The sequence below is a fragment of the Ammospiza nelsoni genome, chromosome 14, assembly GCF_027579445.1.
Source record: "Ammospiza nelsoni isolate bAmmNel1 chromosome 14, bAmmNel1.pri, whole genome shotgun sequence".
In the NCBI taxonomy this organism is placed as follows: domain Eukaryota; kingdom Metazoa; phylum Chordata; class Aves; order Passeriformes; family Passerellidae; genus Ammospiza; species Ammospiza nelsoni.
In genome coordinates this window covers 14,477,120-14,500,274 of record NC_080646.1, presented here as the reverse complement: position 1 = coordinate 14,500,274, position 23,155 = coordinate 14,477,120, and the positions used below count along the sequence as shown (strand labels likewise).

The 23,155-nt window shown below is 40.6% G+C and overlaps 1 protein-coding gene across 2 annotated transcripts in view; it reads left to right on the top strand.

Moving 5' to 3' along the window:
• THSD4 (thrombospondin type 1 domain containing 4) overlaps window positions 1-23,155 on the top strand; it is a 236,352-nt gene that overhangs the window by 86,462 nt on the left and 126,735 nt on the right. For both annotated transcript variants that reach the window (XM_059482062.1, XM_059482063.1), the window contains exon 7: window positions 22,269-22,405. In XM_059482062.1, the coding sequence (XP_059338045.1) occupies window positions 22,269-22,405 (137 nt within the window). The remainder of the gene's footprint in view (window positions 1-22,268; window positions 22,406-23,155) is intronic.

Below are 23,155 nucleotides of genomic sequence, written 5' to 3'. Positions count from 1 at the left end.
CATGAGACTTGCTCTGTGGTCTACCAAAGGAATCAAGAGGCTCCCTGTAGGTTCACTCCTCCTTAGGTAGGAATAATTTGGCTCCCTCCCAGTCATGTCTTGATAATTGATCCGTCTGCCTTTTTCCTTAGGAGGGCAGAATGTGCTACTGCCCACAGATGTAGGCTTGTAGGGCTGTGCTTTCTTATACCTTGGAATTCATGGGGAAAAGGGAATTAAATGTGTTCCTGGACCTTGCAGCTGCACAGCTGGGCTGGTAGGTCAGCTTTTGGTAAGGCCCTGCAGAAGAAAAGAGGAGCCGGGCATGGGGGGACAAGGGAGCCAAGGAAGCTGATCATTCTTTTCACAGACACCTTGCATGCAGAACATGGATGTATCTCAAAGATTTGCTTTGCAAAAAGTTGCCTTGACTTTAGGAGGCTGACTGGTGAAAGCAGAGGGAGGCACATGGTCAGCTCACCATGCCAGTGCTGCAGTGCAGTTTAGCAAACGCCTGGATTGCATCCCTGTGGAAATAAACCAGAGGGGCTTTAGGGAGAGGGAAATGTCCTGCATCCCTCTGAGGGCCTGAGCTGGTCTTTGTGGGAGGATACTGGGTGTAGGTTCTGTATGAACTGCACCTAGCTTTGTATTTCATGATGGTTTATCCCTTATTGTGTCTTCAGGCTGGGAAGCCTTGGGAAAGTGGGAGCTCAGCAGTGTAGTCAACCTTGCACTTGTGATTTCTCCAAGTAGCTCTGTGAAGCACCACTAAGGATCTCCAACATACATATAATTATTCCCTTTGTCTCTGGTTCTTAAGACAAGGAAAGTCTTGTCCATTCATGTGGATGTAAGGGAAATATGAACTATCAGTGTCTTGAAGGATGGAGAGAGTGGTATTTTTTGTTTCCCAAGAGTGTAAAAAAGAAAAAGGTAGTGCTGTATGTATGTGCTGTCCTGTTGGATCTTTGTAACCCTTCACTTCATGTTGATATGGTTACAATTATCAGGAATTCTGATAATATATAGATGGTTATACAAGTTTAAGTTCTTGAGCATGTGGAATATCTGCTGAACATGATCTTGTTTTAGATCCAGAGAGTGGAGATTTTAATAGCTTGCCTTTAATACTTGTAGTAAATCACCAGTTGAAATGATGAGTTTACCTCATAGAAAGATTTGAGTTGCTCCTTGCTGCTTCTTCCAAGAGTTGCCTCACTTATTCTGAATTTGGAAGCATTTTGAGTGAGCTGGAAGTGCTTTCTGAATTGCTAGATTACCCATGTATACAGGCCAGATCAGGATTAATTTATTTCTAAGACTGTTGTATGTTTATGGTAAGTTGTTGTCTGTCTGCAAGGTTTGCTCTCTGCTGCCTTTAGTTTGGTGTGGGGGTCCTGCATGGGTCCATGTGCACCCTTCTGTGAAGGAGTCAGTTCATACAGAGGAGTGGAAACTTCTGTGGAACAGTGACCTACATATGAGTGATGATGGGCTCAGAGTCTGAGAATGTGAGTTGTGAGCAGTAAACATTTTGTGGGATGCTGATCTTGTCCCTTGAAGTCTTTCAATGTAAATGTCTTTCCAAGGGCAGGTAAATTTTCAGCTCAGTTTAGAGCCTCTGTTCTTTTTGGTGTAGAAGTCTGGTGCTAATCCTAGCCAAGTCTTCTGCAATCACAGAATAATTTAGGTTGAAAAAGATCCTTAAGATCATGAAGTCCAGATTACACTAGTCACGAATACAGAAACAAAATAAATTCAGTGCAGGAAAAATTTGTGTTTTTTCAAAAGAAATGGACTGGTAGAGAAAAGTGGTTCATTCACAGAATTTCAAAGGCTGTTGCAGAGGGACAGCTCTTAAAGAAAAGAAACAAAATAAATACTCAAAAATGTGGTTTAATTATGCAGTAATTCTTATTGAGAAATACAATAGAAGAAAAAATGTCACTGAGTCACATATTGTTTGCAAGCTCTGGAAGAGCAACGAAGTGATGTAAAACAGAAGAATGGGGAGAAATTGAGCAAGATTTTGGGGAAGAAGATTTAACTTTGCCATGTGATTCAGCATAAAGAACTGCAGGAGCAGGAAATTGGAGTGGGAGCTGTCATCCTTATTGGGCCATTTGTTTCTGGGTGACCTTGGACAGTCAGCTTGATCTCTGTGAGCCTCAGCAAATGGAAATAGGCAAAAGGCAAGCTCAGACACTTGTGGTCACTTCTCTGCAATTTCTCCAGTAATCTACCAAAAAGAAAAAAGAAAAAAGCTGAGCCTTCCAGCATCCCAACAACAAAACCAAGTGCCACTCAGATGTTTCTCATTGCCTCTCTCTGTACTTCCCTTTAGTCAGGTAAATATTCCAAATAAATGAGGCACCGTTAACATTCTAGTAATATGTATGCATAAATACAATTCCAAAATCAAAGTCTAAGAATGAAGCAGCAAACAAATCAGTGGCACTTACTTCAGGATTTTATGCTGTCTGCTCTCAGGAACTAGATGTGAGGTCTGCAGGCTACCATTAAAAACCAGAACTCCCAAACTGGGACTCACCCTTATTGTCAAATGTCTAAAAAAATATTCACAGGCTTGCTGGCTGAATGACTGACTGGAAATATTTTTTTGATGTGCAGACTTTCTGAACTTCAATAAATGAAATAATAGGAGTTATGGGTTGCAAAAAACCAGCACAGTTGGTCCTACTACTGACTTCATGGTAGTCAGTGGGAATTTTGTCATTCTACCTTTTTTCATATGATGGTGGAAGATTATTTTTTACGCTCAGATTTGTTCATCTTTGAGAAAGAAAATTGCATGATGCTGTGGTCCTGTACAGAACACAGACTGGGAGAGCTGGTAGTTCATTTGTGTGGGTGTATGTGCTAACTTTGTACAGCATCTGCCAGCCAGCAGCAAAATCTGGCTGATCATTAACATAAATCCCAGAAAATAGGATTATTGAAGTGTTTTTGAAGATGATATTACCTAAGTGGCAGGACAGTGGATTCTAGCTCTGCTTTAACAGCATGTTATGAGTGGGCATTACCCAGGTTACTGGAAATGTGCACTCCTAGCACAGGTGTAACCAAGGAAGACAATGGTATGTGACTTTTCACTTCTGTAAGAAAATATGGTTTAAAGAGGCATATTGTATGAACAGATTTCTGTGGAGTTTGATTATGTATAGCTTGTTGAAATGGTGATGTAGGAAAGTAATGAACGAAAAATTATAGCAAAAGCACCTATTTTGTATCATCATAATTTCCTTTTATTCTCTGATATATATTTAATATATAGAGTTGATTATTAACTGTGAGCTAATTTATTTATATATCTTGCTTTGAAACTGTGGAAACGGTTTCTTTGTTCAAACACTTCAAATCTTCAGATACTTGCATAACACAGCAAAAAAAAATTGTATCTCATTGTGGTTTTCTCAATTTCCTGAACTTTCAAATGGATTAAAATCATAGTTGTTTCCAGAAGTAGTTTATTTGAGTAACTCAGACCAAATTTTCTGTGTTAATTTAGTTTTTTTTCCCCAAGAATTGTTATATTGATAATTGTGAAAATATACAATTCTAATACATAATAGATTATGATGAAAATTTACTGTCCTGTATTTATCTCCACAAAAATAAGTGTGAGAAATGCGGTCAGTAGCTATACAGAGGCCAATACCCATTTTTTAATGGGAATAGCAGGCAGTGTTTACACTGCATTTATTCCCAGGCAGACCTAGTGCTCTGTGTCCCTCCACATCTCTGCCTCATTTCCTGCTTCAGGCTGTCCTTGTCACAGCTCTGTGTGTGAGCTGGGGCTGTGCTGGGAAACTGGCCCTGCCTGCTCCTGGGGACATCCAATGCTGCTTTGACATTTTCCAGTAGAACAAAAAAATGGTCACCTGCTGACCTGGGTTAGAACAGTGACATCCCAGCACCCCAGGGTTGAGGCTTTCCAGTTTTCTTTGCCAGCTCTGGATGTCCAGATGTTGGCAATGACTGGGCAACAGGAGTGTGGTGATTGTGGCTGGAGTGCAGAGATCCTGCTGGAGAGCTCTGGCTGTCCTTGGTGTGAGGTCACTGAGGGTGGGCTGGTGGGAGTTTCAAACAGTGGAATAGGCTGCAGAGGACAGTGCTGTGGGAGTGCTGCCCAGCTGCTCTGGCTCTGTTTGGCTGTAGCTCAGCACCAGGGATGCTGCTTTGATGTCACCGTGTCCCTCAGCTGATGCTGCTCCTTGGGCTGCAGTGGAGCAGAGCAGGACAGACTCCAGTGCTTTCATCCTTGGGGTTCAAATTTCCTGTCAGTCCCATGGAAGTCTGTGAAATGAAGCTTTGTCAGTCCTAACAAGGTTCTGGTTTTCTGTACTTCAAAACTGCAATGGGACATGGTCTCCTTGGTGAAGCCCCAAGACCAGGCAGGTGTGTGAAGATGAGGATGGAGAGGCTTTGAGAACAGTCTGGGATCTCTTGCAGATCTGTGCCAAATCCAGCAATCCTTACCTCAGATTTCAATCACCTGAAGTTCAGGTTTTTCCTTTTGATTTGAGTATGTGTCTCTCCCCTGAACAAGGACTACATGATTGATTTGCTGGATTTGATTTTCTGCAATGCTAATTTCTCAATCAGCTTGATAGTCACCTACCAGTTTTGGAGGAAGGAATGCTCTCATCCTTTCCTTGTTGTTGAATAGTCACATGAAGAACCTAAATACAAACAGATGTCTGTTTTTAAAAAGTCAGCATATTGCTGAAATTTAATATTTTTCTTAGCGTCACTGACAGAGATTTTATTGCAGAACACTCAATCTCTGGTTTGTGTTCAAACAGTATTAAGAGATTGTTGCTCTACTAAAATTTGGAGAGTGTTCAGTAAGATCATTCTGCTGTGTTTGTTTATTTATTTATTTATTTAGTGTCCTGACTGGCAGACACTGGAATTACAGAGTTCCTTTGGCTACTGCTGCTCACCTTGGGGAATGGGGTGGGGTGAGAGGCCTGTGCTCTGTCTCTGCCTTTCCTGTTGCACAGAGGAGGAGGCAGCTGTGCTGAGCCATGGCCTCCTTTTCATCCTGTATAGGAAGCAAGAAGGTTTAGATCAGGTCTGAGGAGCAGAACCGAGGGATTTCTTTGTGGAGGGTGGTGGCTCAATGAAGTGTCTTGGCAGTGCAAGGGGATATGCATAGGGATAGGGTTCCTGTTCCAGAGTACAGGGAAAGCATGAGCAAAAGGAACCATGAAAAAATGTAGAATTTTTTCAGGTACTGTACAGGGTCATTAGCTACTATTCAGCAAAGCAATATTTAAATACTGCAAGTGTGGATGAATCTGAGTAGGTCCAAACCGACACATTTGTTTTCATGTATGCATTTTAGCATACATGCAATGTATGCCACAATGACATTTGAGTAGCTCCTGTTAAAATCAGTGAGAGCTATCTAGAAAATTGTTTTCAGTGATTTCTCAGCCTGTTTGCAGCATCCTCATTTAAAAAAAAAAATTAAAGTTTTTCAAGTGGTAATAGCTAAGTTGAAAAGTTTAACTTAAAAATGTCAAAGGTCTTATTGTCTGGGGACAGCAGCTTTTGCTGCATAAATCTGCATTTGGCCAGATGGAAAGTTCTTTTGGTTGGCTGGGTTGACACATTTAGCCCTTCTGTGCCTCGAGTTCTGTTTTCATTTGGGGTGGGAGCTGGGAACACAGAGAAGATGCAGCATATACAGGAAGAAGGTGACCTTTCTGAATTAAAAGCTTTGGCTTTCTTTACTAGATTAAAACATTATGTTGATGGAAACAACGTACATTAGTCACTGGGAAATTAAAGAAGATATTTGAAGTATGTTGGATCTGTTCTGTGAAAATCAGTTTAGAAGTCATCAGTGGATCAAGTCTCCTTGGGGTTATTGCAGGAATACTGGATAAAATCCAGTTTAAAATGAAGTCAGATTATACTTGCAGTAATATCCAAGCTATGGGGTTTGCTTTTCTTGCCTGGAACAGCTGCAGATAGAATTGATGCTGTGTCTGCTGCATGAGGATGGAGATTGTGTGCAGTGCTCCTTGTCAGGAAATCTTGCTTTTAAGAAGCAGGAAGACCCAGATGCCAGTTTTGTTGTGCTTTGTCTATCTGAGTGCTGTTTGAGCATAAATCTGCTTTAATCACAGTGATATCTTATTGGATATGATTCTGATCAATGTTAGGGAGCAGGACACTCCATCTGCCTGGGCACTCATTTGGCTCTTGTCACAGTACTTTGTGAGCATCACAGAAATTATGGGAGTACTTCTGGAAAAAAGGAAGTTTTATCCTGATTTTGTGGTTTGTAATTTATAGAACATGTCTGGTTACTATTTTGCCCAATGCAATAAAGCAAGTCTTAGTTATGGCAGGATCTAAGATGAAGCATTCTGCCTGAAATGCTGTTTATTCTGTCTATCATCCCTGAAGCCATGAAAGGAGAAATGTCATGATTAAATGTTATGATTAATTTAATGCTTACAATCATAAATGAGTTTTCAGTTGAAAAACTGATGAGAAAAACTTCTATCTTAGCAATGCTCTAAGCATTTTGTGAATTTCCCTGAAACCAGCCTAACAGCTTCCAGTGGAAATACAGAAGAAAAATACAGTTAATTGCTCATCTTTGCTGTTAGCTAGTTGATCTAAGCTAAGCATATTGAATCATATATAACCAGCAGACATCCTTCTTTCCATTCCTAGTCCTGCTGTGCCAAGCCACATGTCAGTACCATCAGCACTCCATCCACAAACACCACCCTCATGGCAGAGATTGTCTTGCAGTGGAAATAAAATATTACATCAAGATTTGCTTTCTGACTCCAGTTGTCTTCTAATGTGCTTAGCTCAGTTGGAATAAATTTCATTCACATCTCATTCCCATAAGCCATCCTTATTGTCTTTTGGGGGACTCACAGCCAGTGTTGAAGAGATTCTTGGGGAATTTTCTGTGACTGTATTTGCTGCCTGCTGCAGAATGGTTTCATGGCCTTGTGCTCACAGAGGTCTTTGCAAATGGAAATGGACATCAAACATCAGTTAAAGCATTTGACCAAACGCATACAGACTGGACATACATGAGAGTTGAAAAATATTTATAAGATAAAGCAATTTAAATAACTATATGTATTGTAAAATGCAAATTAATATCTACACATTTTCATTTGTTTTTTTTTCTGAAGTTTATATGGATATGTCTGTCTGTAAGTCCTTCCATCTCTATTTCTGTCATGTTGTTTAAAACCAACATGATTGACCTTAGTTGCTGTGGACTAGCTTGTTAGTATAAAGCCTGTTTTTAGAAATGGAGAGACAGCTCAGGTAAAAGTTTTCTGTGCTGTAGAAGTATTGAGAGAAAGAATTGGAATCTAAACTGAAATTCACTGTTGAGAAGACTGATCTGCTTGAAGAAATACCAGCTAGAGCATCAGGGCTGTGTATTGCAGGTTTTCCATCCCATATAACAAGCTGGGCTACTTCACATTATTTACTTAGTGGCATAACTTGAAGCTTGGAGTGTGTTCCAGTCAGGAAAAAAGGAACAGAAACAGTTTTCTTGATGCATCTGTGTGCCCCAAGGCAGTGCAAATATCTGGATCAGGCCCTCATGTGCACTGGAGATGTTCTAATGTTAAACATCATGTGCTGCACTATGTCTGTGGCTGATATCTGTCTACAGTAATTCCCAGTTGTAACTAATACATCTTCCTATTTAATACAGTTCATAGGAAAATACCTCCATATGTTTTGAATTCTCTTGCATCTTCACTGGAGTTCTCAAGAGTATGCTGTTAATTTAATATATGATCGTGTTCCATATTTGTGTCTTGTGTAAGTTGGTCAATATACAGGCAATAAACTTGGAATAGCTCAAGTATTAGTTTATGTAAGGTTTATTTAGTAAAATGCTTGATAGGGTCAGTGTCCTTGGCTGTATTGTAACAGAAGCTCAGTGGGCTGTTAGAGAGCCACAAAATTCAAAATATTTATTTCATCAGTAATCTCCTTCTCAGAATCTATCTGAATAGGTCATTTTCTTGGCAACATCTCTTGTTCCATAATTATTAATTCCAGAAGAATAGCAGTTAATGCAGCTTGAGATCTCCTGTGTTTTCCTCTGACTCTTCTCTGTTTTCTTTTAAAGGCACAGGGGTTGCACTGGTCCAATGAGGCTGTTCCCTTGCAGGGACAGGGCAGTGCCAGTTCATGTCTGTGCTCCTGTTTCCCTGCCAAGTATCTTGGAGTTTAGGAAAATGCCAAATAAAAGAGAGTATTGAGTGAGAATGGATATTTAATTGCTTTTACAAATCTGGGTATTGAATCACAGTGCAAAACCCTCTTGTGTTTCTTGTTAAAAGAAGTGGATTTTCCCCCCCAAATCCATGATTATGCACTATGGATTGGGCATCATATTGAGCAGGCTGCTTACAGGACTTAACCAGCTTATTTTCACCAGAGGAGCAGGCAGTATTTCAGAGAGGGGGAGGGTGAGCTGCTGAAAGCCTGTGTGTGCATATATAGTTTTATAGTGTTTGAGCCAGTACAGAATGGCTTCAATGGAAAATGGATAATCGTTAACATCAGCTTTTGTACAGCTGCTTTTTGGCTAAAAGAGAGGTAATTTATATTTAAAGTCTGTGAGTGTGATCCATTATTTTTCACAACAGCGTTTTGCTGAAGTTTCCCCTCTTTGCCCCTCAGATTCTTTAGTTAATAAGGCTACCTCTGCTGTTCCAGCCCAGTTTCTTCCACAGAAAGGTCTGTACCAGGTGAACCCTAAATCACAAACTGTGCTTGCCCTCTGGTTTTGGATAATATTTGTGAATAGCTTACATATTTGGCTGCAGTCTTACAGCCAGACTTGAAAGGATTTCTGCATTACTGTGTTGCACTGAGTCCAGCTTGAGATAGGGGCAGGGACAAGAGCTTTAGCAAATTTTAAGGGAGCTAAAGTGTAGTGATGTGTGTCCCTCTTTCTGTGCTATGTGCAAGCATTAATTGATACAGACATTTAAAAATCACCCGCACAATTAAACATTCATTCCCTCTCCCCCCTAATTGCTTTGGGAAGAATGAATGTAACTAGGCTGGACATGGTTTATTAATTTAGCTTTCTTGAGGGTTTGGAAACTTTTTTGCCATGTCCCAGCCTCCACTAAAATTCGGTATTGTTTTGTGTGGACACAAAGCTAGAGGCTAATCTGCCTCACACCATCATTGTAAGGTGATTATAAATTTAACACCTTAAAGTTAATTTTCAGAAGAGCAAGAAACTTCATTGTTTCAGGTCTTTGGAATGGTTCTGGTACTTTCACATAGAGGTGACTGTTGGTTACTGTGGTATGGAAAGGAAAATGTGAAGCATTATACACATGTGCTCTGCATTGCTCCCCTTTGATGGCAACAAGTCTGTTACCTTTCAAGAGAAGGAGTTTCTAGTTTTTAAGGCTCCACTTAACTATGTGATCATCCTGATACTTTCATTATTAGAGATTCATGGTTTGACCTCCAGCATCCTATTAAGACATTTATAGTGACATGGTTCAAGGGGCACATCTTAGGTTGGTAGAAACTAAGGCATTTCAGGGTACGTGAGATAATTTGAAGCAGTTGCAGCATATGCCATTACAGAAACCTTTAAATCAACAGCCTGAAACCCAGGTATATGGCTTTGATGTTTTCTAGGCATTTGAGGTACAGTTACTCTGTGGGCTGCTTTTGGTGTAATACTTAAGATAACAGGTGATAACATTTTTACAAAGATTTTAAAGTGTTACATTTTACTTTTACTGTGTTGGACTCATGGCTGTGCATTGATCAGGCTGTAGATACGTTCCATAAATAACTTTAGGGACAGAAAATGATCTACTTTTATTATGCTTTCTGCAGTCCAGAATGAGAGGTAGAATTTGCAAGACTGTGAATTTGCACAATTTACTGCTTTTTAGAGGAAAAAAAACTAACCTATTGGAAATTTTACAATTAAGACTTTGTTTCTTGGTGCAATTCTCTGGGACAGGGACCAGACAGGTGCAAGAAAATCTTCCTTATTTGTCATTTTGAACTCTAAACATCTGTGTATCTAGGACTGTACTTGAGCATTGACATTTCTTTGGGGAAAAGCTGCAGAGAGAGGTTTGTTCATGCAGGAACTGTTTGTGTGAATGGTAACACTTTCCTTGATGGAGAACAACAGTATCTGAACAGTTACTACATGACAGCAAGTATATTTTGAACAGAAGTGACTGCTGTGTCTATTATATCTAGGCACTATGGGGGGAGAAATAAGTCAATAAATAAATATAGGAAGGCTTGTGTGCTCTGTAAGATCTGAGGTTAGGAAATGGAGCCCTTTAGAAGAGCACAGTTTGTGCTTGTTCAGTTTGTCCAGTGCCAGTCATCAGTGGTGCAGATGCTGCAGTCTCCATAAGCAAATGGTGCGTAGTAATTCCTTCCAGTGGAAGTCTTCTATGAAGTGTAATGTAGATTTCCATGGCACAGCTTTGGGCTCTTACCTCCTGTCTGGTTCACAGCACACATAGGAAGGCTTCTATTCCCTTTTGTGATTTATCTCTACCTAGAGACTGTCATCCCTTCTGCTTTTCCAAAACCCCACTATTATTTGAATCTTCCCCCTTTAGCTGTGTTTACTAGAGCTCGCTCACTTTCTCCTTTGGATTGTCTTCCCATGGCCCAGCAGAAATGGACAGTGCTGCCCTGAGTGTTGGACTCTGCTGGGATTTGCACATTGTCTTTTGGTTTATACTGACCCATACAGTGTTTGCTTTCTCTTTGTTAAGTTCACACCTTCAGTGCCTCACATTGAATGGCACCCACTGTCACTGCTCCAGATTCCCTGTAGAATTACTGCTTCTCCTTTAGTTTTTCAGTCTGTGTTTGTGCAGGTGCTTGTTCTGTCACAAGTGTAGGATATCATACCAGTCCCTATTATATTTCATCCTACCTTTTCAGACCCTTCCCCAAGCTGTCAGCATATTTTTCAGCTCTAATCCTTCCCTCCAGTACCGCTGCCTTTCCCAACTTGGTGTTGTTACCTGTGAATCTCTCTTGCTATTGCATCATCTGCCTCATGCATGAATACATAAGCTGGAGCTGTATTTGGGAAAGATCTTGCAGATTCTTTGTCAGTAGGTATCAAAACCCAGCCAGTGAATTACTGAGAAGTAATGAGTAATAGTTTTCAAAACAACTTTACACATTGCTTATAGTAACTTCCAGATGTCATTTTTCACTGAAGTGTCAGACACCTTTGAAAAGCCAAGCTGAATCACAGCACTGCTTCTCCTGCATGCAGAGCCTGTTTGTAGAAGGAAATTAAAAGGGTTTGACAACATTTTTGTCTTGACACCTCCATACTGGTTTCTGCTGCTGTGCTCGGAGGAGTGGGATGTAGGGTGATGCCACAGATGAGTACAGGAGAGGCAGATCCTAGTTTCGGGACAGAATTCTTAATGTGGAAATAGTCTTTTACCAGACACCCATTTGTCCCTTGGCTGAGAGAGATATGGGAGATGAGACAACTTAAGCTTCATTGTTCTGAAATGCAGCTGCTAAGAGCATGGAGGCTCCAAGTGCTGCAGTCAGAGCTGGTGGAGCCCAGCTGGCAGCATCAGGGAGCAAAGCTGCCTCCCAGTGCCACCCAGTTAGATTTTCCCTGAGAAAAGATCACAGAGTTGGTGCCCTCCAGGTTTCTGCAGGAATCTTAACATCCAACAATCAAGGCATGCAAAGTTTGAAAACCCAGAAGAAAAATTAGAAGCAAAGTTGCTAAGAAATCTGGAGTCTCATCAATGATCGTTATAGCTTTTTACATAAAAATAGTCTTAAAAATGAAATGTAATGTGAAACACTGAATGTTTAGGGTTTTATCTGCTACCAGAAGGGAAGCAGCTTTCAAATTAACTGGATGAGCTCCAGGTCACTGGCATCCTACTGAAAACATTGCTCTAATGAACATTCATGTTTTAAACTGATGTTTATGAGAGTAAAGGAAATAAATATCTTTGAGTATGTAAATAAAAGCACAGACTGTTTTAAGTAATCCTTAAGAATTTATTTGCCTATTAAAGGACTGTGGTAAGAGGCCATGGAAACTCAGGACATTTTGGACCAAATAATAGCTATATTAATATTTAAATGAGTACAAGTCTTTTTTATTATTTCAGAAACACTCCTCACCCCACAATAGTGTTTTTTTTTTTTTAATCTTGAGGCAATCTGTAAGTGTATAAGGCTCAGTCAGAACCTACCGATAAATATTTCCCAAGGGACAGTGACAGTGAGTCTGGGGCTGACTTTGAGCTGCTGCTTGTTTCTCATTTCATTCCTTCTGCTGAGGCTCCTCAGGTGGTAATTTCTTGGTGTTGTTCCAGAGCAAAGAATCTTTTAAAAACCTTTCAGAAAAAGAGTTTAGTCTCTTTTCTTGCTTTTCACATTGATCCATGTGTATCTTGTGTATAACAAGTATAAAACAAGTATAAGCACAGGCAGTAGATTTTAAGTTGTGTTCATGTCAGATAGAAGACTGTAAAAGATGAGATTATCAATCAGAGGGATATGAAATGAGTTCAGGATCTGGATTTTTGGGGTAGGGAAGCATTTCTAAATTTCTAAACCCTCTGGAGACAGCAAGGAAAAAGAGGCAGGGAATGACAAGGATTTTTGTAAGTTCATCCAAAACTGTTTCTCTAAGAAATTTTGGCAAAATCAGTATGTTTAAAAAACTAAAAAAAAAAAGCAGATTGAGATAACTGAAAACATTATTATTATTGTCTCTGAATTGTATAATTAAAGTAAAATGAAAGTTGATTTCTATATGCAATGATTTAAAAAGTGTTGTGTTATCACTTCTTGTAAATAAGAAAGCATTTAGACTGTAATGCAAACTGTACATCTCAGAGCAAGTTTTGTTTAAGAAAGAAAATTGAGAAACAGCAGCATTGTGTTGCCTCCTTCCCCTGCTGTCACTTCTGGCTGCTTGGTTCTTCTTCATGTTCATATTAAAGAAAGCTTAGGGTGCACTTCAATGAGGATTGCATGGAGAGGAGTGTGCCATCCATTTACATGAGTCAAGGCTTTCTGTACAGCCTTGTCTGGAGTTTTATTAAATACCAGAGATTTGGGCATTATGATAGGCATTACTTTGGGAGTTTTTAGTGTTCATGTGCAGAGTTCATGTTTTAATAGGAGAGAGACTTCTAAGACATTTAAATTTAAATTCACTTCCATAAGAGATGGCTGAAAGCTTTTGTCTGGAATGCTGCTGGGGGAATCACAAGCCCAAACTTGAATCTCCTTTCTTCCCATCTACCTTTGGCACTTATTATTCTGAAGCGTGACATGAAGTCCTCCAGCTAGAACAGATTTGAATAAAACTGGCTGTGGGAAGTCTGAAGGCAGCATTTGAAGGTGTATTTACTAAATTTGCCAAAATACTGATTTATATTATTTAACATTATTTGATGTTCCAAATTTTTGGGGCTGCTAGTGTGCTGATGGAGATAAAAATCACATTTCAAATTACAGATCTGGATGCAAGCTGGGATTCCAGAGGCCAGTAAGATTCGAATACAGACAAACAGAAATAGTTCTTTCCAATTGTAAAGACAGACAGAAAGCAGTATCAAGTTGCTTCCAGAACATCCCAAGCTAAGAGCAGTTGGGAATGATAGCTCTCAGTGTCCCTCAGGAAGTGGTCAGCACTTCAGGGGATGGAGCTCGTTTCGGTATTTTTCCAGATGAGAAGTTGCACTGCATGTAGCAGGTTTACTTCTCTGATTAGTGCCCATGTAAATAAATATATAAATCTGGCCAGAAATTGAGTTTGTTTAGACTAGTTGTATTATTTGTCCTCTGTAGTTTTGTCTATAATAGTATGTTTCCTAAATATTTCAATTTTATTTTTAATAAATTCTGTATAATATCACTCAAGAAAAGGCATCTTTCATTAAATCCTAATAGTTTATTTTGTGATATCATCTTATAAGAGTTTTATTGATACAGTTTTAGCTATCACTGGATATAAACAGAAACAAAAAGTTTTGAGCTCAAGCAATTGCTATTTGGTTTACTTATCTAGCCAGATCTTAATAATTGTGATCTAAACTCTGGGGGCTGCTCTGAGAAACCTCACCAGAAGTGCAGTCCACGTGAAGCTGCCATGCCCTGGCTGTGCTGAGGGCCAGAGAGGGCAGCTCTGTGTGGCTGCTGTGCACTCTGGAAAGTGTAAGTGATGCCTTGTAAACCAGATAAATGCCTTTAAAAGAGCTTTCACTGGTGGAGAGCTTTGATCTGTTTGCACAGGCCAGTGGAGACATCCAGTGGCCACTGGCTGACAAATGGTTGTCTCTGGACTGTGACTGCAGACACATGAAAGGCTGATGTGAAAAAAGACATCTTTAGTAGTTGGGTTTTTTTTCCCCTTTAAATTCAGAAAGGAGTTCCAGATGTAACACAGTAAAAACTGAGGTCTGTGGAAGAAACTACATTACCTGGTTATGTCATTTAAAGGGTGCTGGCCTGGAGCCTGTGTTAAACATTTCACTTGTGGCAGCTGTACTGGAGCCAGCAGTACTCGCTGGTCAGGTGCCCATGTGAGCCACTCAGCTGAGTGCTTTGCTGCTCTGAAATTTCATAGAAGCACATCAAACTTAAATCTTTTGCTGATTTTCACACAGCCAACTGAGCAAGAAAGATGCGTATGCTTGTGGTGTCATGAATTGCTTGTTTCTAGTTGGTTTAATTTTATTGAATAATAATCAACTTTCCAGTTATTTTTAATGCATGACAGTAAATCTGTAAGATATTATTAATAGTTTTTTAATGACAGAGGGGTTTGGGAGGAATGGAGATACCAGGGAAATTGAAGTAAATGACAATGTTTGCAAATTTCTTATTGCCTTAAACATTAATTATGAAGACAAGTCCATGGAACATTGTGGCCTTTCAGAAATATTCTGTTCACTGAAGAGTAGAAAAAAAAAGTGATACATTCAGGTAAAGGTGAGGAATTTGTTGGGATTGTACCTTCCTTTTGGGCTCCATGCTTGTTAAAATGTATATTCATTTCATTATGTATATTCATCTATGAATATATCAATATAATATATAATATATATTCATATAATGTATATTAATCATATATAATTATATATTCATATCATGTATATTCATAAAATGCAGATTCATTATAAAAGTTTGATTTTTTTCACTTAATATCAAAAGTGCAGACAATATTTCAGATATATATTAAATTGTTGAGACAAGGTGAAGTAATAAACATCTTTGTTACATGAGAAAATGAAAAGTGGAAGTAGGAAAAAAAAGGGCAATGTTCTTCCATCACTGGAATGAAGAATGGAAAATGTTTTTAGAAAAAAAATCTGAAGCAGAGTAATAAAACTTTATAAGAAGTTAACAAAACTGAAGGGGACAAAGAAAAAAAATAAACACGACCCTTTCTGGTTATTGTCAAGAGATGTTCCCAAGCCTAATAAGGACAAAGTATCAAAAGAGACTCAAATAAAACAGACCACATCACATTACTATTTCTTTTGGAGAGCCCAAATGTAGTTACATGATAATTATTTCCTGGAAAATGTTTGCATATTGTTATTTAGAAATCTGGCATTTGATAACTGCTGTAAAAAGCATTATTTCTCTGACCACCTCAGAAAGGTGTAACTGTGCATCAGTGGAAAAGCAGCCTAATTTGGGATCAGTTTTCTGTCATGGACTTTGCAGTCTCCTAAAGTGCAAAGCCTGAGCTCATGCTCCAGTCTGATAACTAAGCCCACATAGTCTATTAGCCTAAACAGGGAAACCTTAAATGATGTAGCTCTGCTTTCTTGAAGGCTTTTGTAGAGGATGTGGTGTGTTCCATATGCATTTTCCTTCTTTGTAGAGGAAGCTGTGTAAACTGGATTGGCTGTGTTTAGTAATAAACCAGCACTTGCTATCCATCCCAAGCTCCACAGGGGACCACTGCTGGATCAGTGTGGAATTGTCACATTTAGCTGTTCTGGCCTGCTGTGGACTCTACAGTGGAGCTGCCAGCTTACAGCCACAGCAGGGTGTGAAAGGACCAGAGTTCTGCTGTCGTGTACTGGACCTGTCTTTGTTTCTCTGTATGTGCATGTGTCTTGGAGCACTTCCTGTATGGACAGAAAATCTTTAAAGGGCCTTAAAGATCATGGAGTTCCACTCCCCTGCTGTGGGCAGGGTCTCCTTTCACTAGACCAGGTTGTTCAGAGCCTTATCCAGTCTGACCTTTAGCACTTCCAGGAATGGGGCATCCTCAGCTTCTCTGGGCAGCCTGTGCCAGGCTCAGCACCCTCACAGTGACAGTGCTGGTCACCTGCGCATCGATTGCTGAAATGCCGCCCAATCTCAGCATTGATAAGCTTTAACTAGAGGAGATGTTACATGGATTGACATAAGCACATCTCTTAAAAGTTTTTCCAGTGACTGCAATGCTTCATTACACTTCCTGTAAAGCAGATTGATTGCTTTTATCATGAGTAAATACTGAATTACAGCCCATGGCAAACTGGGCCCTGAAAATAACTGAGCTATGCAGAGACAACTTGTTCCTGGAACAATTGCTTCTGACACATCATGGGTGAGTGTATCTTGGCTTGTTATGGAGAAGCACTGAAGTTGACTTTACAAGGCAGTTTGCACACAGAATGAAGCCTAATTTAAATTTGCTTAATCCCATAATGTAGTATTAACATGATTGTGATATTTCCTTGCCAAGAGTGTGCATGCCACTTCTGTGTGGGCACCCTCGAGGCACGTTTCTCAAATTGCACAGCTTGTTATTAACTATTTTTAGATGTTTAGGCAAACTTACAAAAACTGACAAATGGTAAAAGCATTTTGTAATGTTTTGTGGAGAACTAGAACTGCTATGTAGATAACAACAGGGAGCCTGGATCTCACATTAAATTAAGATTTGGACTAAAGAACCATCGAGGAGGTTTTGTATATTCCAGTCCCTACCTCATGGCATGAGGAATGTGAAATTCCTATATGGTATCATTTATTCTGATTGCACCTTCAGCCAGCGTTATCTGTGGCAGATTTCATGTGCGTGCTGTGAGAGGCAGTACGTGCTCCAAGCAGCTTCAAGTCTTCAGAGCTGAGACAGAAAGGAAGAACTTGGTACATTCTTTAGGGACAGTCAGTGTACAGAGTCATTTAGTTTACTGATAGCTCCATTCTTATTTGATTTGGGTATTATTTCCTGGGGTGGTTTTGGTCTGTGGCTATTTTAAATTTCCCTTTGAACAACTGAATACATTATTTATCAAAGGTATTATGGTTAGAATGCTTTTTCTTCTGACATTTTTCCCTAAGAATATCATTAAATTGCTGTTCCTTGCCCTGGCAAGCTGCCTGCTGAGCTCTCTCTGTGTCTCTGCAATTGAGCTCACTGTGGAGCAGCTCAATCTCAGCCTGGTTTCCTCATCCACCATGCCCATGTGCCTCCCCACAGCCTTTCTTTGGGTGAGGGCTTGCTGAGGGTGGTGGAACATGTTGGGAGAGGAGCCTGAAGGAGGGGAAGAGCTGGCATGAAGTACAAATGCCCTCCCACACACTCTGTGGTGTGCAGGTGGAGGGTCAGAGGCAGAAGGCCTGGCTGGAGAGTGGGACGCGGGGGCTGTGCGATACTGAGGGATTCTGGTCTTGTGGAACGTGGAGAGTCACCACACCGGGTGTCCTGCCCTGGTGACAGGCTGTGGTGACCATCTGTGGGCTGTGCCAGCCCTGGGAAGGTGGCTGGAGCTGGGGGACTGTGCATCCCTCTGTGCCGCTCCAGGGCCCCTCAGCATGGTGCTAGTACAGGCCAGCACAGTGCTAAGATTTGAAAATGCTCTGTCTCGATGGAATGCAAACAAGGTCTATTCACAAACTCCTGCAAGTAGGGATGTTTCTGAAGGGGTGACTTCCTGCTTTGTTTTAGATTTGGGTTCTAGAAAACCTGCACGGTTTCTAGATTTGGGCAGGGTGTTTTGTGAGGACTTTAATTTCTTATGCTTTCATGTAACGAAAGGGTGTGGGATGAGGGTGAAATTTCGCAGAGGGGCTGGTGCACAGAGGGGCTCATTCGCCGGGCAGCGGCTGAGGGAGGGCAGCGCCATCGCTGCCGGCAGTGCCCAGCCCTCGCTGGGTCCATCGGTCCCTCAGGGCTGAACCTGCTGGGAGCCGTCTGCGCTCCCGGGGAGCGGCTGGGCCCGGGGCGAGAACGAGAGAAGAACGAGCGTGTTCAGTTGGAGGGAGTTTTAGTTTGTTTTCTCTCTCCCGGGAGTTTTCTCCCTCGGGCCACGCCGCGTTTGGCCCGTGCCCGACGCTGCGCTCGCCCTGAGGTGGCCGGGCCGGCCTCGCCTCATCGCGGGGACACCGTCTCGGGCCGGGAGCGTGTTGTGGGCTCGGCTACGCAAGTGCTTGCTTTCCCTGTGGTGGGATTAAAAGATCAGGCTTGATCTTTGGCTGTTAGCCTGTGAATCCCAGTGGAGAACACTTTTCCCTTGCTCACTCATGCTTCCCAGCGGGCGTGCGGCTGCTGTCCCTCTGCAGGGCCCGAGGAGAGGCCTCAGTCGGAAATGCTGCGGGAGACACAGATTGTACTCCAGCCTCTGGCTGTAGTGTGATGACACATGAATTACTCTTTCGCCCTTTAAAAATGTGTGGATATGTTTGACAGTTGAATTTTTCTCCTCAAACCTCTGCTGCACTGAAATCTGCCATGAAATGTGTTGATATTTGTGATTTAAGTTTGATGAGTAAAATCGATCTTAGGAGAATGGTGGAACGTTTTCATTGCAATGTGTGCTGTGTTATGTGCAGTTTGTAAGATGAGAGGTCTTGGTGTTCTTACTGGGGACAGTAAGAACAGTTCCAGGCAGTAGAACTGTGCTGTGGTCCTCCTTTAGCATGCCTGGCTCTTATTGCTCATAGAGAAAGGTGGAAGGTAAGTTTCAACAGAGGATTTGGAAGAAAACCAACTCCTGACTCTTGCAGTTTGGAGAAGACCAGGATGTCCCTGAGGTACTTTAAGCTAGTTTGGTAAGGATGTTTTAAGGAAAGTACTGGTTTTTGATTTAGATATTTTTTCATTCTGTAAAATGAAAACCAAACATTACATGTTACCAGGATTGTTCACTAAAGGCACCTCCTTCAGTTAAATCAATAATGAATATATGTGGCAGAACCTGTGTGGCAACATTAAATTTCACCCAAGTTCACTATTTAATAAAGGGGGGATAAGATGAGACTTTGCACAAAGACTTGATTATGCTAAAGTGAGCTTGGGAATAAAAAACAAATGTTTTAGGAGGACATGTTAAACAGTACCTGCATAATTAACTGTCCTAGAAACTGTGCCACACTTCAAAAGAACTGAGGCTTGTGGAAATGTGTCTTGCTGCCAATAAGTTGGGAAGATAGATCCTTTTGTGAAGTGTGGGATCAGCTGATTTGGGAGTAAAAAATTTGGCCTGTGTGGAATCAATCCCCTCACAGCTATTTGTTTAATTGACATTTTATGTCCAGTGCCAAGCCAGTAGTGCAGCTTGACCTACCATAAACTGTGAAACCTCAAGAGTTGTGGCAGAACACGGGCTAAGGGAGGTTTTTTTACTAGTGTGGTGTCTTGTTCTACATGGGAATTCTAAAATGCGTTTGTTCTGCTGTAATTTCTGCATCTTACACAATAATAAATATATAATACTTATATAAAATCCTTATGGGAAATGCCTGTCATTCAGCAGGGGCAATTCAGTTAACAGATGTTGCTCTTTGTAGACAAGTTTCTTTCAGATCATTTGCATTTGGGAATGTTGTCTTTAGGTGGTGTGGTTGGTATATGCCTGATCAGTGCAGTACCTTACACATACTCATCAAAAGAGTCTGAATATTGAAGGCCAAAGCGTTATAGGGTATGTTTGTTGTTAAACCCTGATTTGTTTTTTTGTGGTCAGAGACAGTGACTGTTCTAATACTTTTTGTATGAGTGGGAACAGTTCCTGGTGAGAAAGAATGAAACACAGAAATAATGAAATGGGAATTCTATTTTTACACAGCAAGTAATCTCAGCCTGCTTGGGGTTGTTGCTGTGCTGCATTAGCAATGCAGTAGCCTGACCTATCACAGCAGGAGTGAGGGATGAGAGAGATCCAGGAAAAAATACCTTCCTCCAGCAGGTAATTTTTTCATCTCCAAGTAGCACAAAACTTTCACTGGGATCTAGAATGCCAGCTAATAATTTAAAGAATAATTATTTTAAAGTATCAAAACTGTGGGGGGGATGGTGAGAGGAAGAATATGGGAATGTGAGGCTTCAGGACACTGAACTTAAGGGAACAAACACAGAAGATAAGGACATTTCAGAAACCCTAAATGGCTTGTTTGACTTGCTTTTAGAGAGTGGAAAGATAAGAAAATGTACTTTCCAGAGGTGCTGCTTGATTGCTAGCCTTGCATGTTATGAAAATAGGACACTTTCAGACAGAGAAAAGGACAAGTTGACTTGAATTGTAACGAATCACTGAAAGTGGCTTATATTTATTTGAGAATTCTGAATATAGTTATGTGTGAAGTGATGAAGCTGCTAAGAATAAAGCTCAGTTTATTGTTATACCCGACTGTTACACTTGGAACTGCAGGGAATACCTCAGTTTGGATTTTTTGTTTTTGTTTTTCTTTGGGGGTGGGGGGGTAGGGGGTTGGATTGTTTTGTTGTTTTTTTTTTTTTTTTTTTTTTTTAATAGCTAAGTGAAGTCATTGGAATCATAAGCTAGTGAATCTAAGGAAAAAGTAGCTAATGGATGGATGACCTAGTTGAGCATGGCATGCATGACTTCTGCAAAAAACCCAAACTCAGTAAACCGATCTTTGACCTCTTAAAACGAGTAGATGTTTTTGTGGGTTTTATCAGAAGATTGCCAGACACAATACATGGTGTATATGAGTGGCAGTTCAATGAGTTCAGCTGTCTGAGGCAAAATGTAAGATACAGAATTGGTCTGCATTAATCCTGTGTCTGCACAGGGGGTAACTGAAGTTGAGCTGAAATTTTGGTACTCCTACAGAAAACAGTTGTTTAATATATATTTGAAGTGATTGCTTTTATTTATTTTGGCTGTTTGTTATTTATTTGGTGAAGATTTAAAAATACACTGAAGTCAAGGAGAAAATCTTGTGAACACAGTGTTTTAGCATTAGATGAGGGCACATAGCATCTCCTTTGACACCTAGATTAAATAGCAGCTTTCAGTTTCAGTATAGGGGATGAGCTGAAGCTTTATGAAGTGAGAGGAATTTTGGTTCATTGTTATGGCAGCAATGAAAGTACTGTCATAAAAAAAGATTTCTGTTTGGACCTTGCTGCCACTGAGTATCAGCACTACTCGGTTGGGAAGAAGCTGAAGATACTGTTATGTCAGTTAGCAAGTGGTAATAAGCTGAGAGCAACTCTGACCTGACAGATGATTTGCAACAGAGGCTACACAAATGTGTTAACAAACCTGATAGCATAAGATGTGGGGAGTGTTAGACTGTATCTGCTCCAGGAACAGATTTTCACAGGGGAAGATAGCATGTCTTGCTTCTTGTCTTCTGTGTTCCTCTCACCCAGAGTTCAGTGGACTCATTTCCTATTGCTTCTTGCATGTCAGCAGAAATCACAGGGTTTTGAATGAGAATGTATTTTATACAATTTTGAAAATGAAATTTAGTGGAATAGAATAAGAGTTGAGTTGTAAAAATGAAGAGAAAAAAACAACAGAATTTTTACAAATGTGCATCTGTCTTGTTTAAAACGTTTCTCAGTGCTGGATGTTTGTATGCCTAACGGCCCTGAGCAGACTGGTATAAGTGAGCCTGATTTGATGCACACCCTTCTGATGATGGTGTAATTTTTCTGACACTCAGGAGTTATGAAATGCCATAACATGCCACTATGCTTTAAGAAGACGAACCGGGCAATGTTTTTAAGGAACTAAAAGCACTCTTGGTCATTTAGGGAAGTGTCAGTCGTTACCAATGGAGGTGCTGTTTACACTGTGATAAGTGTGGTGGAATGCTTACCTCGGAGTTGTTAATAACCGTTCATTTGGTGTGGTCACTTACAATGCTTTGTTTGCATATTTGTTTCTTCCCCTCGGACCTTACTGCCCGTTTAAGGAGCTTTTCCTTTCCCAATCTCCCGCTGTGCTCTTTGTAACGAGGCCTTTGCGTTGTGTCCACAGTGAAGGGCAGTCAGAAGTGTGAGCTGAACTGCCGGGCCATCGGCTACCGCTTCTACGTGCGCCAGGCGGAGACCGTGATCGACGGCACCCCCTGCGAGCCCAACGGGACGGCCATCTGCGTGGCAGGGCAGTGCAAGGTAAGGCGCGCTGCCTCAGCTGCCCCAACCTGGGCAATGCTGCCCTAAACTTGCTTCTTTTTCTTAAATTTTATTTGTATTAAAGTAGATGTGAAAAACATTCGATTTTATTATTGCAGGTTGGGGGATTTCTTAATAACTTTTGTGTTTACCGAGAACAAACTAAGGAGTGCTGAAGGGATGGATTTAGGATTTTAGCCCCAATTAAGGTGTGTGCCGATGATCTTTTTCAACATATTTTACTTTCTGCAGAAGAGGTTCTTTGAAAGAACCAGAGCAAAAAAACTGATAGCTTAAATAAGAAAGAAATACAATGTCTTTTTAAATTCAGTTTTAGAGTGAAGATATTTTTCAGAGTCTGCAACAGAATGGTTTCTTTGGATTGCTTTATAGATGCTTGTAGTCAGACTTTTCTGATTGGGCCATGTTTGCCTCTGGTCTTACTGGCTCTCCTTTTACTCAGCAGTGATGTTCTCTTAGAAAACAATTGAGTAGTTACATTTCATGGGTTCAGAAAGAGCTGCTGTGTTACTTTTTGCCATCTGCTGTGTAGATTCCATTTGCAATGAATAAATGCACTCTTTGCATGAGGGTAGCAGTTTTAAACAAAATGTTACAGTGTTTAGAAAAAAATTGTAATCTTTCAAGTGAGGTTAGTGAAAGAAATAAATTCCTAGCGAGGGGCATTTGACGCTTGGCTGATGTTTCCTATATGTGTTGGCAGAAGCTGCAGAAGTGGCTCAGATGTGA